Raw genomic sequence first — 17,834 nt, 5'->3', positions numbered from 1 at the left:
GCCATTACTTTATTTTTCACTTCAAATTTGTGGACTCCATGCATGCCAAACCCTGTGTGGAAAGTAATCGATATGGATCAATTATTCGTTGCACCCACAAAAGTGGCTAGCTAGAATTGCAATGTCACTAACAACAGCTGAAGTGCACCCGCATTTGGCGGATTGGCAGATGTTAATGTCAAGCCCTGCATTTGTTGTCAATTTAGGACTACACGTTTAACAACTATATCATTTTTTTATGGACTATTTAACTTTTAGTTTCTTAAATGTATATGATTAATTAAGCCGATGTGATAGTGAATATGTATATTTCCTTGTACTCCAGGCGGCATGTCTTCTATTTGTGGCACCAGTGGAGGTGGGAACACCAGCTCTATTTCAACTGTAATGAAAGCACTGTCCTCTGTAACATTGGTGACACGGACCAACTGAAGCAAGGTGGTCAAGGGTCTGGTGATTGGGGAGCTGGTACTATGGAAGTAGATGGCATATCCTTGCCTGATTCTCGCGACAGCAAGCGTCTTAAGAGGGGTTTCCGTCTGTCAAACCCCCCCAGCCTGTCCTCAGAGTGCACATTTCTGAGCACTATTCTGGACAGACAATGTAACCCTGAGCAAAGACACTTTGGACTGGCATACAAAAAGTGGTTAGAATCTGTCATTGGTAAGGAGCTTTGAGGAGAAAAAAAAGATTGCTGAACACATTATTTTAAAAAGTACGATTAAATTTAGCTATGACAAAATTGTATTAGTTTGATGCTGTGCTGCTATAAGGAACCAATTGACAAATTTTCTGTCAGATTGCTGTTTCCTGTGTGTGCGTGCTTGCATGCGTATGGGTGACATCATTCCGTATCATCAATTTTAAGCATCTCTCAGTATATTGTGTTTCGTTCCCTTCCTTTCTCCTTTTATTTCAGGGTTTTTATGCAACATGTAAAACACGCTTAACTAAACATATATGAACATTTTATGTTTGCTTCATTCTCTTTGACATTTAACTTCTGACCATACAACATTTAATATGTGTTACCCTATAACATTTAATTATCAGTTGAGACTGTGGAGTTTTTGTGCCGGTGTTAGTGCAGAAGTGTTCACGTTTTCCATGCCTTGCTCAGTACCACAGCTATGAGGTGGAAGGTTGGTCCAAGGTTGGGTCAGTGGTCCAATGCCACATCCTCTCTAAAGTGAACATTTTTTATGCCCATATACTCGTTGCCCCTCCCCACCATCGCTAATGTGTTGTGTGTATCAGTTTGTCGCAAAAATCACTGCTCTCATAGCTTGCAAAAATAATGTAGTTTTATCGTACGATCTTACAGGGTGCTAGCTTGTCATCAGAAATACTGTACTAAATAAACTCATAGCCATAGAATGTTATTATGACTATTTGACCTGTTTAGATGCTCTATGATTGATCAAGAGTCCCCTTCCCCTTTTCTGGTGCTACAAACAACCATTACTACACTCGCTGTTTGAGGTGTGGACTGGGCAACACATGATTTTAACGACACTTAGAAAAAAAATTTTTTTGGAGATACTGCATTTGGACAACAGTGTTGCTCTATTTGTGTGATAATTTGAATGTCCTTTTTTCAAATTAGGGGGGAGGAGAAATTGTCACATTTGTACGGTGTACTTTCATTCCAATAACAACTGGACTCAGAACTCCAGATCACGTGTAACCACACCAAGCCATGACTTCCACATCCAGCATGTTCACATGCAAGATCATCTGAGACCAGCCAGCCGGACAACTGCTGCAACAATCGGTTTACAAAACAAAAGAATTTATGCACAAACTGTCAGACGCCATCTCAGGGAACTCATCTGCACCCTAGTCATCCTCATCTCAAAGTGACTGCAGTTCGTCAATGTTCAGGACTTTAGTGGACAAATGCTCACATTTGATGGCATCTGGCACATATGAGACAGTGTGTAGCGTCATGCGGGTGAGCAGTTTGCTATTGCTCAGGTTGTGGATCAAGTGGCTCATCGTGCCAGTGAGTTTATGGTCAGGTGTATGTTATTGGCAGCGAACATGAATGGCATTTTGAATGCAGAGATATGGTGGTGAGATCCTGAGCATTATTGTGGCATTCATCCACAACTATCATCTCATTTTACAGCATGAAAATGCACAGCCCCGTTTTGCCTGGATCTGTACACAATTCCTGGAAGCTGAAAACATCCCGGTTCTTGCATGGCCAGCATACTCACCGGACATGTCACCTGTCAGTGTATACAACAGCGTGCTCCTGTTCTTTCCAATATGTAGCAACTTCACACAGCCATTGAAGAGGAAGGAGTCAACCAACATTCCATAAGCCACAATCAACAACCTGACCAACTCCATGTGTAGGACGTATTGCACTACTTGAGGCAAAATGGGGTCACACCAGATACAGACCCCCATAATAAAGCAAAACTGCACATTTCAGAGTGGCCTTTTATTGTGGCCAGCCTAAGGCACATGTGTGCAAATAAGCATGGTTTCTAACTAGCATCTTGATATGGCACACATGTAATTTGACGAAGGCCTACTCAGGCAGATTTTGACAGATTTGTGAACAATATTAGGGGTCTTCTGCGTATTTACGGTAGTCAAAGTTTTCGATCTTTGAGTCCTCACCAAAAACGGGAGTAAAAACAAAAGTGTTGCGCCTCTATTTTCGTTTGGTTTATAAATTTGGCTGTTGTCTGGTGGAATTAGTCAAGTTACCGTAAATGACATTATTCCAATTACTCCACTTATCCAAGTATCTGTGACGTGATCAAAACATCACTGTGATTTGAGCCATTCACATGTTTCACGGTGCATACAAGTCTGTGTGTACTCGACCCATGACTCCCTTTCTACGGCGCGACACAAGACTTTTTTCACTGTTCAGCAACAGCTTCACGAGTGGATGTTCATCACAAAGTCATATTGACAACACTTGGTTCCCTTTGGAACACCTCTGTTCATTTCTGGGTTTATTTTTCCCTTTTCATGTTTATGACATCACGGAAAGCTTGAGCATAAAATGAGGACTGTATACGCCGAAGCACTGCAGCAAACTGCTAACGATGTGCCTACATGGCGGTCATATGTCACAGAGGTTAGTTAACCCTGATAGGAAAAATACAGAATACAGTATAACACAATAGGATGAGTGCAACCAAAGGGTGACTTTAAGAGTGAACTCAAAGCTCATTAAAGGAGTCATAATCCCCACGGGCAGTGAGGGCGTGAAGAATTGTGTGGTTGCACTCCAGAGTGGCAGATTTAACAGCAGCACAAGAAAAAACGACCTCAAAGAAAACTGTCATGTGATGTGACCATAAGTATGAACTAGGTCGAAAGTATGTCCTTGTCCATGTGTTGGGCTGGTTACATATTGAAAAATTAAAGGTGAATATGGTGATCCCTCGCTATTTCGCGGCTTTGGTGAATCGCGGATTTTTTCAAACATTCATAAAAAAATATATATATAATATTTTTTTTGGGAAGTCCGCAAAAATCTGTGTCTAAAGGGGTGTTCACACGGCAAGATTTGGTCCGGTGCTACGCCGGGGCTGCCCCAATAGCGCGTTCACATGTGCAAATTAGCTCCGGCGTAGCCCCGGAAAACAGCTTACACCGGACCAAATTTGATCCACCTCAGGGAGGTGGTTTAAAAATTTGCTCCAGAGCAAATGCTCGTTTGCGAAGCAGCACCGATGTAAATTTGCACGTATGAACGCAACTGGGTTAAATTTGCTCCAGAGCAAATGCTTGTGAAGAGTTTACGTACGGCCAGAATGCGTTGCTTTCTCTCTCTGCTCTGTCGGACTTCCATCATGTGTTTGTTTAATAACGACACAAGACTTGGCTGGTAACATCTTTCCTTTTGTAGGAGACTGGACTGTCTCGGAGTTGTTTGTGTAGTTTGTTCCTTTGTTGTGTGTTCACAACCCCCCGCCCCCCATATAATTTATTTTGTGATTTCCTCTCTTGATTTTCTGTTTGGTGCATTACGTGTTTGCTTTTCTGAGTGTATGTGCAGTCGTCGCTTGAGTTGTGTATACGTTTTAAAAAGAACCAACACGACAGCTCATTTGTTTTCTGTCGTTTTGCTCCGCTGCAGAAACTGCCGTGTGAACGCAAGTGGGGCTGCACCGACGCTGTGACATGCTCAGCGGCATTGTATGTTTGAACGCTCCACACAATTTGCTGCGGTGCAAAATATATCGCAACAAAATACATCGGTGCAGCGCCGGAGCAAATGTGTGCCGTGTGAACACCCCTTAAGTGTTGTTTACTATGCGTGCTAGTGTGTGTGTGGCACTCTGCTCAAGCGGAAGGTCCACGTGGGGCACGTGTGTGTGTGTGTGTGTGTGTGTGTGTGTGTGTGTGTGTGTGTGTGTGTGTGTGTGTGTTAGTGCGCTCTGCTCAAGCGCAAAGGCCCACGTGGGGCAATTTGTTTTTTCATATATATGTTAATTGGTCGCTACCTCGCAGATTTTCGTTTATCGCGGGTGGTTTTGGTCCGCATTAACCGCGATAAACGAGGGATTACTGTACATCTTAAAAAGTCCTTTACCAGTTGGTTTTTAGGGCAAGAAACATGAATAATAAAATCCCCCATGAGGAGGATATGATCATACTGGAGCCTGATTTGAAAAGTCATTCAAAAAGTTGTATTTCGGAGGACGGTAAATGACAGCGTTGAGCCTGGGGACAGCATGGCCAACTTCAAAGAAAGTTGCTTCGAAGCTGGTCATTGATGTGGCGAAAATATACCATTTAAATTTTGAATTACCGTATTTTCCGCACGAAAAGACGCACTTGGATTATGAGGTGCACCTTCAATGAATGGCTATTTTGTAATTTTTTTCATACATTAGACGCCTCACACTAAAAAGCGCAATCTACAATGCGTCCACTAGATGGTGCTGCGCTCCTTTCATTCAACTCGAGAAGCGTCCGTTCAACTTGAGAGGCGTTAATACTGCCTCTGAAAAATGTAAATTAACTATTACTGTACTTAAATGAAACTACGAAAATTGAAAATAATGCATCAAATCAGGAAATCACAAAACAAATTCTATATCCCCCTACAGAATTTATTTTGTGATTTCCTCCCTTGATTTTCTTCGTGGTTTCATTAAAGTAAGAATTAATTTACGTTTTTCGTAGGCGGCCATGAACGCCTCTCGAGTGGAACAGAAGAAAGCACGGAGACAGACAAAGACGTACAGTACCTGTACTTGCTGAGACTGTGAAAACCATTAATAAAGTCTGCGTTTAAAATAATAATAAAACTACAACCACAGCTCTCATTTTTTTTCAACAAACTCAGGTGTGTCTTTGTCCGTCTCCTTCCCTTCTTTTCTTCCGGTCAACTCGAGAGGCGTTCATGACCGCCTCCGAGAAACCCATTGGCATTTCCTTTATCGTAGCTCCAAGAGTATGATCAGATAAGATAAAATAAGAAAACCTTTAATAGTCTCACAATGGAGAAATTCCCACTTCACAGCAGCAAAGTTATGAGAGGAAGAAGTAGAAGAACAAAATAAATAGGAGCTACTGGAAAGGCAGCCACTCTCGTGGCGCCATGTTGAAGTCAAAATAACACAACAAGATGTCAGTCGTAGTCAGTGGCATTCTGTCAGAGCCATCAAGGCCTTCTCTGCTGGCCTAAGCATTTGTTATTCACGTTATTCTCAGAAAAGTAAATTTATTAAATTTACTTTTCTGAGAATAACATGTTATTTTATTTTCATAAATATGTAAACAAAATCATTCTCTGTGTTCTTTACGTCATATTATTTCCACTTAGTCGAGTGGCTTTCAATGTTATATAACAATGTTATATAACATTGAAAAGCCACTTGATAAATAACTTATTTATTATGGTAGAATTTTTAACCAATCATATTTCAGCTAGCTTGTGTTGCCAGGTAAATTAAATTTGCTCGGGGCCTTGAGATTAAACAGAGCAGGCCCCTGTGCGCTGTAAGTGAACGGACACAGTCAGGTTTCAATAGCCAATCAGATCACGAGTCTGCGCACCAGGGCCAGCTAGAATGCCTTACATCGAGATTGGACGTGCGCGTTCGGTGATTGGATTAGCGCCTGCTAGAGGGAGCTATCACTGCATTTTAACCCAAAATGGCCGAAGAAGAAGACGTTGATCTGGTTGCAGAAATACTTTCCACACAATTTTCAAGACGGACCTTCCACGAAAAGCTGGATATTGTGCAAAAAGGTTGCCCAACTCCTGCGCAAGATAGCCTGTCCCAGCAAGGAAAAGGATTTGTCCATCATTTTCAGACGAGCAATTATGAATGGTACCCATGGCTCACAGCCTCTGAGAAACGCTGCAAATTGTGCTGCTCGGAATGCCTATTGCTTGCAACGGACCGATTTGGTGTTTGGAGCCACACTGGATTTACCAATTTAAGTTGTTTTACCAAGGCAGCAAGGAAACATCAGAGCACGGCTGGGCACTTACCAAGCTACGGTGCGTTTAAAAACGTTTGGGCACACTCGCGTAGATCTGCAACTCGGTGAACAGGCACGACATTGGTGAGTAAATGAATTTTATTTTCCATTTCTTCTTGTCATTTTATTTCGTTAGTATTAAATTAATGGTAATGAAATAAAATGACAAAGATACAAAAATGTATCAAATAAATCTGCTCACCTGCAATTTATAATGGTGCATTGTAGTCCCCTTCGTGCACGAAAGTTCGTTCAATCTCAGCTGCTCAACATTTTCAGTTATTTGCTGTTGTATAGCCTATTCTCAAAATGCAAATGATCTGTTAACTTGATTTTCAAAGAATAGTTTGTTTTGTTATTGTGTGGTTGGTGTCTTATATGAAACTGCGACATTGCACAATTAATTGGACAGTCTTGTTTAAGATCACATAGTGGAATTTGGGTGGCATTTTATTTTGTATTTTTAAATCATCTTTTTATTTTTGACAATATCTGTAAATTTAGTTTCCTGCTCTTAATCGTGAATGCATACTTGATGTTTTAAATGCTCCTGAAATTAAGTGCTGCTTGACGAGCCTATATTGTGTTAATGTACAGTATGTGACGTCACTGAAGGCCTAAGGTTGAAATGCACGGCCCGCCACTGGTCGTAGTTATTTATTCCTTTGTTGTGTATTCACAAATGATGAAATCACAATATAAATTCTGTAGGGTGGTGGCAATAGAATTAATTTTGTTATATCCTCGCTTGCTTTTCAGTTTTGATGTATTATTTTCAATTTTTCATTAGTTTCATTGAAGTAATCGTTAGTTTACGTTTTTCAGTGGCGGTCGACAGTTATGGCAGCCTCGGTTACATGCTCCATAGTATTATCCCTGTTTTTGTCATTTCCGTTCGTTTTTGGCGACCCTGAGCGGCTTACTTAACGAGGGAAAAGTTGCTTAGCATTGGGGAGGCTACGCTCGGTCTTTTTTCACCAGCACACGAAAATCCACATGGTTTTCCGGAGCTAATCGCGAGCGGAGCGGCTGCGCTGTACGGAGCATGGAAATGCCGCCGGAGGACGGGGAAGCGAGCCGGCATGCTCGTCAAGCTCCGGCAGCGTGGATTTTGAACCCCGCTCCCATCGATCCATCTTGCTAATCTATGATCTCTGCCAAACAAGATGGATGAACTTCTTCTCCTCACAAAGACCAACAAAACCCTTGCACGTTCTGCGCGTGCTCTGCTTCACTGAAACCTGGCTCAGTGACCGCCACCCGGATTCCGCGCTACATCTACCCGGCTTCCGCCTTCTCCGAGCCGACCGCGACACGGAGCTATCAGGGAAATCGAAAGGTGGTGGGATTTGCTTCTATATCAACGAAGAATGGTGCACTGATGTCACGAAGCTCGAGGCCGCATTTAGAAGTGGAGATCGGGCACTGTACAAACACGCCCGAAACCAATTGACAAAGGAAATTAACATCGCTAAGAGAAGCTATGCAGAAAGGCTGAAAAAACAGTTCTCTGCTCACGACTCTTCATCTGTGTGGAAAGGCCTGAAAGCAATCACAAACTATAGAATGTCATCCCCCCAAACAGTGAACAATAAGGGTCTGGCTGATGAACTAAACATGTTTTTCTGCTGATTTGAAAAGGACACCCCCATTTCCCACATACACACACCTCTACCAGAAACTACTCTATCTACCCCCCACCCCTCCACCCTCATTTTCTCCCCTACAGATCCACGAACAGAATGTGAGACGGCTCTTCAAGCAGCAGGAGATCAAGAAAGCTGCGGGGCCCGACAAAGTGTCCGCCTCCTGCCTGAAAGTCTGCGCTGACCAGCTGGCTCCGGTCTTCACACAAATCTTCAACAGATCCCTGGAGCTGTGTGAGGTCCCATTCTGCTTCAAACAGTCTACCATCATCCCAGTTCCCAAGAAATTGGCAACATCGGAACTGAACGACTATAGGCCTGTCGCTCTGACGTCTGTGGTCATGAAGTCCTTTGAACGCCTTGTGCTGAACCACCTAAAGAACGTCACCGGACCCCTGCTGGACCCTCTTCAGTTTGCCTACCGGGCAAACAGGTCTCTGGAGGACGCAGTCAACATAGGTCTGCACTACATCCTCGAGCACCTCGACAGCACAGGGACCTATGCAAGGATCCTGTTTGTGGATTTCAGCTCTGCGTTCAACACCATCCTCCTGGAACTCCTCACCCCCAAACTTCTCCACCTCGGTGTGTCCCCTACGATCTGCCAGTGGATCCTCAGCTTCCTGACGGGACGGACACAACAGGTGAGACTGGGAGCAACAACATCATCAACACGCACCACTAGCACTGGAGCCCCACAGGGATGTGTCCTCTCTCCACTGCTGTTCTCCCTCTACACAAACGATTGCACCTCAACAAGTCCAGCTGTCAAACTCATAAAGTTCGCAGACGACACCACGGTCATCGGTCTCATCAAAGACGGCGACGAGTCTGCGTACCGACAACAAGTGGAGCAGCTGGAGCTCTGGTGCAGCCGACACTACCTCGGGCTGAACACGCTCAAGACTGTAGAGATGATCGTGGACTTCAGGAAACATTCTTCTCCACAGTTGCCCCTCACACTATCCAACTGCCCTGTGTCAACCGTCGAGACCTTCAAGTTCCTGGGAATCACAGTCTCTTAGGACATGAAGTGGGAAGTCAACACCATCTCCATTCTGAAAAGGGCCCAGCAGAGGATAAGATAAGATAAGATAAGATAAGAAAGCCTTTATTAGTCTCGCAATGGAGAAATTCCCAATTCACAGCAGCAAAGTTACGAAAGGAAGAAGTAGAACAACAAAATGATGTACTTCCTAAGGCTGCTGAGGAAGCATGGCCTGCCACAGGAGGTGCTACGTCAGTTCAACACGGCAGTCATTGAATCAATCCTGTGTTCTTCCATCACGGTTTGGGGCCGCCACAAAAAAGGACAAAATCCGACTTCAACGGACAGTTAGGACAGCGGAAAAAATCATTGGCACTGCCCTACCCACTCTTGAGGACTTGCACACTGCAAGAATCAAGACAAGGGCACAGAAAATCCTCCTGGCCCCCGCACCCTGCCCACCACCTTTTCCAGCTACCCCCCTCAGGCAGGCGCTACAGATCCATGCGCACCAAATCCAGCAGACACTTAAACAGCTTCTTCCCTCTCGCCATTAACGCCCTAAACAGTCACTGACATAGTCACTCTTCTTGTACAACAAATGCTGGTACTGGTCACTCTAAAATGGTTCAATGATTTTCTGCACCAACTGTACAAACTGTCATCATATTGTATTCTACCACTGATCACTTTAGCTCTGCTTGATACTTTGCACATTGTCTAACAGTTACACTTACTACATCACTTACATTATGAAATGTCCTTCCATACCTATTTGTCATGTCCTTGTTTATGATGATACTCATGCAGCGTGCTATAGCGGAGACAAATTCCTTGTGTGGAAAGCACGGAGATAGACAAAGACGTACCTGTATTTGTTGAGACTGTTTTAAAAAATTAACACCACAGCTCTCCTTTGTTCAGAGCTGCAACACATACTTATTTAATAAAGCAGTGACACAGTTCACTGAACCAACAGCAAGATATAACATTGAAAACATGTCTCCAGGAAGGAGCCATCTTTGAGTCGACGTTCTACCATAATGACCATACAAAAGACACACCGGATTTTAAGGCGCTCGGTGAGCTTTTAAGAAAATGGAAGACTTTTCGGTGCGCCCAATAAGATTAAGATATCCTTTATTTGTCCCGCAATGGGGAAATTACAATCAGAATTCAGAAAGGAAAACGCTGGGTAGGGAGAGGGGAAAAAAAAAACACGCTCGAACTATCCTCTTCAGAGGATAATTTAAGTCCAGGATAAAAAAAAAAGACCCTAGCACATAAATAAGTATATGACAGTTACAACAAGTCACAAGACATAACATGTAAGGGGGAGGATGAATGGGAAGGGGGGGAGGGAGGAGAGGGGTGACCGCGACGCGGCCGAAATGGCCAGCTGCACGGACACACGAGGGCTCTGCATGTCGAACCACGTCACGGGGGGGAAAAAGAATCGGAGCGATGAAGACGGTGATAACAAGGATGTTTATGCACGTGTGGTTGTTCAGTTGTGTAGGTGTATGCGTGTACAGGTCATAGCTGCTTCGTCGAGGTCTGCTCATCATGAAGACAGTCCCGGCTTATTAGTCCATGGCCGAGAAGGAGGGGGGTGATGGTGGGGGGCCCTAGATTCCATGCGTACTTCCATCCAGGGGAAAGGGCCAGATAGCGTTGTTTGTTTTGGAGGGACGGCCGCCAACAATTTCAGACAGCCTTGATGCATGGTCCGTGGTCTGTATCTCTTCACTGGCGCCGATCAGCCGAATCCGAAAACTCTTTCCGCAGCGCGGATTCCAACTTCTCCATGTTGTTGTCGATCGCGCGGAGTTGCTCCAAAACCGCATCAATATTGCGGTTGAGCTCAGTCCCCGCTTGAGTCTGAGTGTTGGACATTCGCGCCAAACCATCCAGAATGACCGGCAGCTTCTTCACTTCCAATAAAGCCGCTCCCGTCGGTTGAATTTTGCGATAGAACAGAAAGCTGCCAACACCAAACAGCAGCATACCTGTTATCAAAAGGCCAATAATGTAGATGTCTTCCACATCCTCCACGGATTATTGCCAGGCACACCGGTCTCCACTTTCTCCATGGATCCAGGGCGTATCCGGCAGCAAATGTCCCCGGAGGGCAAGCAGGCTCCCCACTGCCTGCTCTTTCCGTCGAAAAAATTTTGTCGATTGCATCGAGAGACCAGCCAACTAATTCCATGGTTAGTTCTTCGGATGAAAATACGGTAGGAGGCTAGGAAAAAGTTAGACAAAGACAGCACAAAGACTAAGTGGCGAGCAAGGAGAGGGCGGGGGTGAGGGCAGGAGCTGGGCAAAAAGCGTCCGCCTTCGTCGAGAGCCAAGCAGAAAATAGTGCGGAAAATACAGTATATTAAAAAATATTCAACACTCCTCCACCACGGGGAGTCCAAGAAGGCATAGTCAGGTGACAACAATTCAATTATAGCGTTATACTCACCAGTGCCTGTCCATGTTTTTTTCAGACAGAAGAAATCCAAGTCATTGGAAAGGAAAGAACTTCGTCAGGATATAGGTTGACTTAGTCAACGACCAGGCGCGCAATCCTTGTGGGGCCAACAACAGGAGTATTTACCTCAACGGTCCCGTGAAAAATAATTAAAGCCGGACATTTTGATGAATTGTATCCTCTGACATTTGACTCGGCACAACTCAGACTTGATCTTAGTTTTACTGTTTTGTGCTTTCTACTGTCTTCATTTTTAATTTATTGTTTTATTTTGAAGATATCACCTATATATGTTATATGTTTAGCTTAAAACTTTATCATAGACAGGTCGACTTTGACACTAGTCTCTGTGCTGAACATCTGCTGAAGTACTTGAAACAAAGAATGTAGTGTGAAGTTTAGATTCTATTTTCACTTGGTTAATTAACAGCCCCCCGAGGGTTTTCTTGCCTCCTCCACCTCGTAAAAGTCCCTGAAGGCTGTCAAGTGCCTTCGAAGAGGAACCCTAATCTCAAGATTTGTGGACCAGCAGATATGGTCTGTACTTTGTCAAAATGCCAAGATCGAACTGCATTGACCTTTCTTTGTTTCAGATTTTTACATGAGGGGAAGGACTGCCCGCCCCTAATTAATATAATTAACATACTATGCCTATATGTACGTGTGACTGTAGTTGCTCGGGGCTTCCTGATGAAATCTGAGACTCACAGGAGCCCGAATCGATTCGTGTTGTGCCCTGAACGTTCAGTAAAACATCTTGCAAGAACTTCTCCATTTCCAGCCTCTGACTTTTGCACATCAACTCAGCCCGAATCAAACGAACACGCGAGGACCTGGGGAAGTGGAGAACGGTCAAGGGATCCAGCCGTGTCGACAACAACACGCTTCCCCCTGTTTGATCATCCTCCAACAATTTATGTTGTGTATATGATATTTTCTCCATGTACAGCACTTTGTGTACAGTGATGGCTGTTTTAAAGTTGAGTGAATAATTTATTCATTATAAAGTAAAAAAAAAAAGTGGACGTTTGGACATCCTACGTTGCCCTTTTGAGCTGTATGTCTACCGTAATACTCAGCTAGGAGGGTGTATAATCAGCAGCTGATTTTGTGAGGAAGACAGTAAAACCAATCTTTTATCACATGTAGAACAAGGGTTGACAAAAAGGTAAACCTCAAGAAAATTTATTCTCATAAGAGTAAGTTATGACTATTACAATGTACAGGCAGAATACTAAAAATGGCAACTAAAAGCCAGACTCAAGCCTTGGTTTAACGCAGTGCTTCTCAAATAGTGGGGCACGCTCTGCCAAGGGAGGCCGTGTGACTCTGGGGAACTTGCTTTTTTTCCCCCTCGTACTCGAATATAGTGTAATTTCACATCCACCACAGCAGATGGCAGTGGCACCCTCATTGTCAGAGAGTGCGCAGGGTGGAATGCCTCTATGCTGCAGTTTTGGGGTTTTTATTATGCACGGAGTAGTAATTGGAAAATAAAGCAAACAACCCCTCAAGCGACAACATGGAAACATTTCTAACAGGGATGAAAAGAAAGACGGAGGGAAACGACAATAACGAGACAAAAGAAAGTCACCCGAAAGCGAAGGCAAGAGGACATGACGAAGCTTGGCTTCACTGTGACGACAGTGGGAGACGAGGAGTGACCAGTATTTTTACTGTGCTTTAAAATTCGGACATCGGACAGCATGAAACTGAATAAAATAAGGAGCCACTTAAGAACATTACAACCCAACCACGCTGTTAAACCGCGGGAGTTTTTTCAACAAAAACATGCTGAATATTGCCAGCATCATCCCGCTTTGTGAATGCTAATTCAGTAAGTTAGTAAGCACTGTTAGCATCATATAAGGTAGCATCCTTTTACTGTTTCAACAAGGATGGTTTTTTTTGTTGTTTTTGTTTTTCGAGTAAATGGATGCACTTAAAATAGTTTCTGTTACAAACTAAAAAGCTGTTAATAAATGTGAATAAAGTTCTTCTTTGCTGTAAGTTGGACTATATATATTTTCTTTTCTTTAATGTTAAGGTTTAAATATAATGCAGAGGTGCATTGATTTGCATTGCAATTTTAAAGACAAATGATATTTATAGTGGCTGCAGATTGGGGGGTTGAATTCTTCTTGCTGGGGGGCTGGGGCGCAACAGAAAATAATTGAGAAGCACTCTGTTAAATCAATTGTCTTCATGGTTTTGTCTTTTATTTGTTTTGTGATGCCACTTGTTTTGTATGGTTCATGTTCGTGTGACCAGTTCTCACTGGTTGCCAGGAATTAAACCCTATATTTTCATTTGGATTTCGTGTTGTCATTCATGTCGCACCCTCGAGGGGGCTACGTTAAATATTATATTCATGTATGGCGTCTTTGAGTAAACTTTGAGTATCATTTCATTGAACTTTAAGTGTCCACTTTTCGGAAATTAAAATATGGTCACCCTCGGGCAGGGGTTGGGAACCTATGGCTTGTGAGCCAGGTGTGGCTCTTTTGATGATTGCATCTGGCTCGCAGATAAAACAAAATATTCTCGCTTGTTTAATCCATCCATCGATTTTTCACTGCTCATGTCCTATTCAGGGCTGCAGTTGCAGGAGCAATTTTAATTGGATGATACTGGCCTACGTAAGCCGTTGCTGTGGAAACAGGTAAACACCCCCTTTTGAATCAGCCTGTTCGGCCAGAGCTCAAAGCTAATCCTTCGATGAATCAGATGGTGAAAAGAAAAAAGATGACGAGTATGGTACACTTCAGGATGAATGGACCGAAGGATTCGCCTTTGTGGAAAGAACAGGTTCTGTGGTGTGTCTAATTTACAATGACAAAATACCATCGATGAAACGGTTGAATGTGAAGTGGCACTCTCCCATGCGCCATGCTATGTTCGCAAATACCCTGTGGGAAACAGCAGAAAGGAAGCATGCCAAGCTACTGATCAGGGTGCTAGCTAGCCAGCAGCAACTCCGAGTATGGACCCGGCAAGGTGACTATAATTCCACTAGCTTTGATCTCTAGCAATAGTAAGGAATGGAAAACCATTCACATTCATGATATTATAACAGAATTATTTAATAGACTAAATTCAGAGGCTTATTATGCTGACATTTTGTTGAATTCGCTTTTAAAATACAGCACAGTTACATTATATGGCTCTCACTGACATACATTTCCAATTATTTTGCTTTCATGGCTCTCTTAGGTTCCCGACCCCTGCATTAAAGCAGTCAATTGCATGTAGTAAGCATTGAACGAATGACGGAATGATTGTACTTTTAACATTTCCGCTGTTCCAAAAGTCTTGGTTGTTGCGATGCAGCAGGATAGGACGAATAAATCTGGATTTTGTCAATTCTGAATCTCAACCATCCATCCATTTTCCAGTGTTGTGTCCAAGGACCGGCAACCCAAGGCCAAGGCCAAGGACTTGACTCCGAGGCCAAGGCCAAGGCCAAGGACTTGGAAAATTTTCCGAGACAAGGCCAAGGACTTGAGAAATTTTCCGAGGCCAAGGCCAAGGACCAAGGACTTGCCTCCGAGGCCAAGGCCAAGGACCAAGGACTGATGTATAAAATAATGCTATCATACCACTTGGCAGGTCCTCATGATTTGCAACACCCCTCCATCATAACCTTTGCACTCCCTAACGCTTGAATGAAGTGTTTTTATTCAAAGAGTAGAACAGTCAGGGTACGTGTTAATTATACTGGGAAAAAAAATAAAATCACATGGTATACATTTATGAATTAATGTTTTAGTGCAGTAGTTTCTTAATATGAAGTAAATCAACACTCAACAGGCATGACATGGCACGGAAGACAAGTTGAGAAATGACTTTGCATAGAAGTCAATCACTGACTGCAGAAAAAAGCGGTAATCTCTCAGTGATAATTTTACAGTTTACCGGCAGCGAGTCCCAGGGACTCGCTGATCAGAAAAGTATGAGTCTCATTATGCATTGAGAAAGTCCCAAATTTTGAATTCTGAAAGGGTCTACTTATTCAATTGCATATGATAATAACACAAACAACAACATATACATACAATGATAAACAAATGCTGCAAAAATTTAAATAATTCAGGAGCAGGCCTGAGGATTTCGGAAATTCATGGTAACCGTTTTTCGGTTCCGTCGGATTACCCAATGGGAAACCACGATAACAAATGTTGGGTTCCGTAAACGTTCATCATGGGAACCCATTTTTTATTTTGACTGATATTGATAATCAAGAATTCCGAAACTCAAAAGTATAATGTTTCAAGGGTTAATGTTTGAAAACGATGCATTAACAATGAACATCCTCTTCCCAAGACGATGCATGTGTAATCTACGATCAATTTGACGAAAGAATTTAAAACATATCATCATTAGTTCTACCAACAGTTAAGATTAGCATGACTACACCTTGTGATGAATGTTTTATTCATAAAGTTACCATGCTACAACCAGTAAATTATAGAATAACCAATACTGTTTCATAATATTTTTCACAGCGATTAGCCTACAAATCTAATGACCAACTTGCCTCGTAATCGTGCCTCGCGTCGTATCTCGCTCTCGCGTTCTGTGAATACGTCACAGGTGAGTTTCGTGATACGCCCTTTGGACGATTCATACGAAAAATCAGACTAGCATTCCCATTTCTTAAATATCGTAATTAGTAGACCTTGGTGAGTTTTTTTTCACCGCCATCTCAAACTTTCATCCGTGCGATTCCTCAATTTGCAAACTAAAATAACAACCCGCATGCGCACATAACGTCATCTGTTGCGTCCCCCCCAACACTGAAAACAAAACAAAACGTAAGTAAGTAAATTAGAAGAAACACACTCACACACCACACCACATCACAAACACACATACAGGCGCAGTGAAATCGCGTTGATCACACAGTCAACTCAAGTGTGGTGACTTTTATAGTTAAACTATTTTTCGGTACTGTGACAATGACGCCACGGAAACGACACGCTACCGGTAACGATTGTCACTGTGAAATCCTAAGGCCTGCCGTAGTTTTGTTTGTTTGTTTTGACTGAGAAAACTTGCGTCCCAAAACCACACATTGTTTGGAACTGTGCGTCCCGTGGGTTAATTATGCATCTAGGAAGCGGGACGCAGAGGTAACGAGATGGCTGATCTCTAAACATTCTCTGAGTACTAATATTATTACCACTCCCACTAATACTACATTAATTAATTAATACCTTCAACTTCACAATAATAATAAAAAATAATTTAATCAACCATGATTTTAAACTATGTATTATCAATATTCATTATTCCAAATATGAGAAAGCATTCAGCAAACATAACTGGAATCGAGCAAAAGGACTCTAAATCCCAACGGCCAAACCCGGAAGTGAAGTGCCGGCATTATTGACTCCAGCTGTAACGCAAATTACTTGGTTCAAACAAACATTCTAGTGCGACCACACAAACGTGAAGACTGTGCAAAAATAACTAAATAAAAGACACCACTGTTACAGAAAGGCTTTACATGCTATTTAAACTACCGATCGCGAACGGAACGAACCGTAATTGAAACTAACTGTGATGCCGCTCTTTACACGTTGTACTGACAGTCAGTGGCAGCCCCGCCCCTTTTAAAGCGCCAGATAAAGTCACCGACATGGGTTTCCCTGGATGGATTTTGTTTGATTTTTTTATGATTCTTGCGGTCCTCTGGCCCACTTTATACCTGTCGACGAAGGATTAGAGGCTCTAATCCCTCGTTGTGTCCGAGGACCGGCGACCCAAGGCCAAGGACCAAGGACTTGACTCCAAGGCCAAGGCCGAGGACCAAGGACTGCGCCTTCGGTCCTCAAGCCGGTCCTCGAGGCCAAGGACCGGCTCGAGGAACACATCACTGGTGGGTAGGGGTGTCATAATGACAAAAGACATGAAAAATTCATTTTTTGTGGATTTTGGATGGAAGAAAGGTGCACATTTGTCTCCATCCAAAACAGTTATCAGAATCAGAATCATCTTTATTGGCCAAGTATGTAGAACACACAAGGAATTTGTCTCCGGTATAACACGCTGCATTAGTATCATCGTAAACAAGGACATGACAAATAGGTATGCAAGGACATTTCGTAATGTAAGTGAACCGTAGTGTGGTGGTACCACCCAGTGACAACTGTGAGACAATGTGCAAAGTATCAAGCAGAGCTAAAGTGAACAGTGGTAGAATACAATATGATGACAGTTTGTACAGTTGGTGCAGAAAATCATTGAA

General features: G+C 43.0%; 1 protein-coding gene across 5 annotated transcripts in view; it reads left to right on the top strand.

The window, feature by feature from the left end:
- The window catches only part of ptar1 (protein prenyltransferase alpha subunit repeat containing 1), a 52,667-nt gene extending 51,285 nt beyond the window's left edge, over positions 1 to 1,382 (top strand). For all 5 annotated transcript variants that reach the window (XM_086110523.1, XM_086110527.1, XM_086110526.1 and 2 more), the window contains one exon: positions 326 to 1,382. In XM_086110523.1, coding sequence (XP_085966649.1) covers positions 326 to 677 — 352 coding nt within the window. In that variant the 3' untranslated portion in view covers positions 678 to 1,382. The remainder of the gene's footprint in view (positions 1 to 325) is intronic.
- The last annotated feature ends 16,452 nt before the right edge of the window (positions 1,383 to 17,834 follow it).

The sequence above is a fragment of the Hippocampus guttulatus genome, chromosome 5 (assembly GCF_054856545.1).
Source record: "Hippocampus guttulatus isolate MCC_2025c chromosome 5, RoL_Hgut_1.0, whole genome shotgun sequence".
Classification (NCBI taxonomy): Eukaryota; Metazoa; Chordata; class Actinopteri; order Syngnathiformes; family Syngnathidae; genus Hippocampus; species Hippocampus guttulatus.
This window is presented reverse-complemented; position numbering and strand designations above follow the sequence as displayed.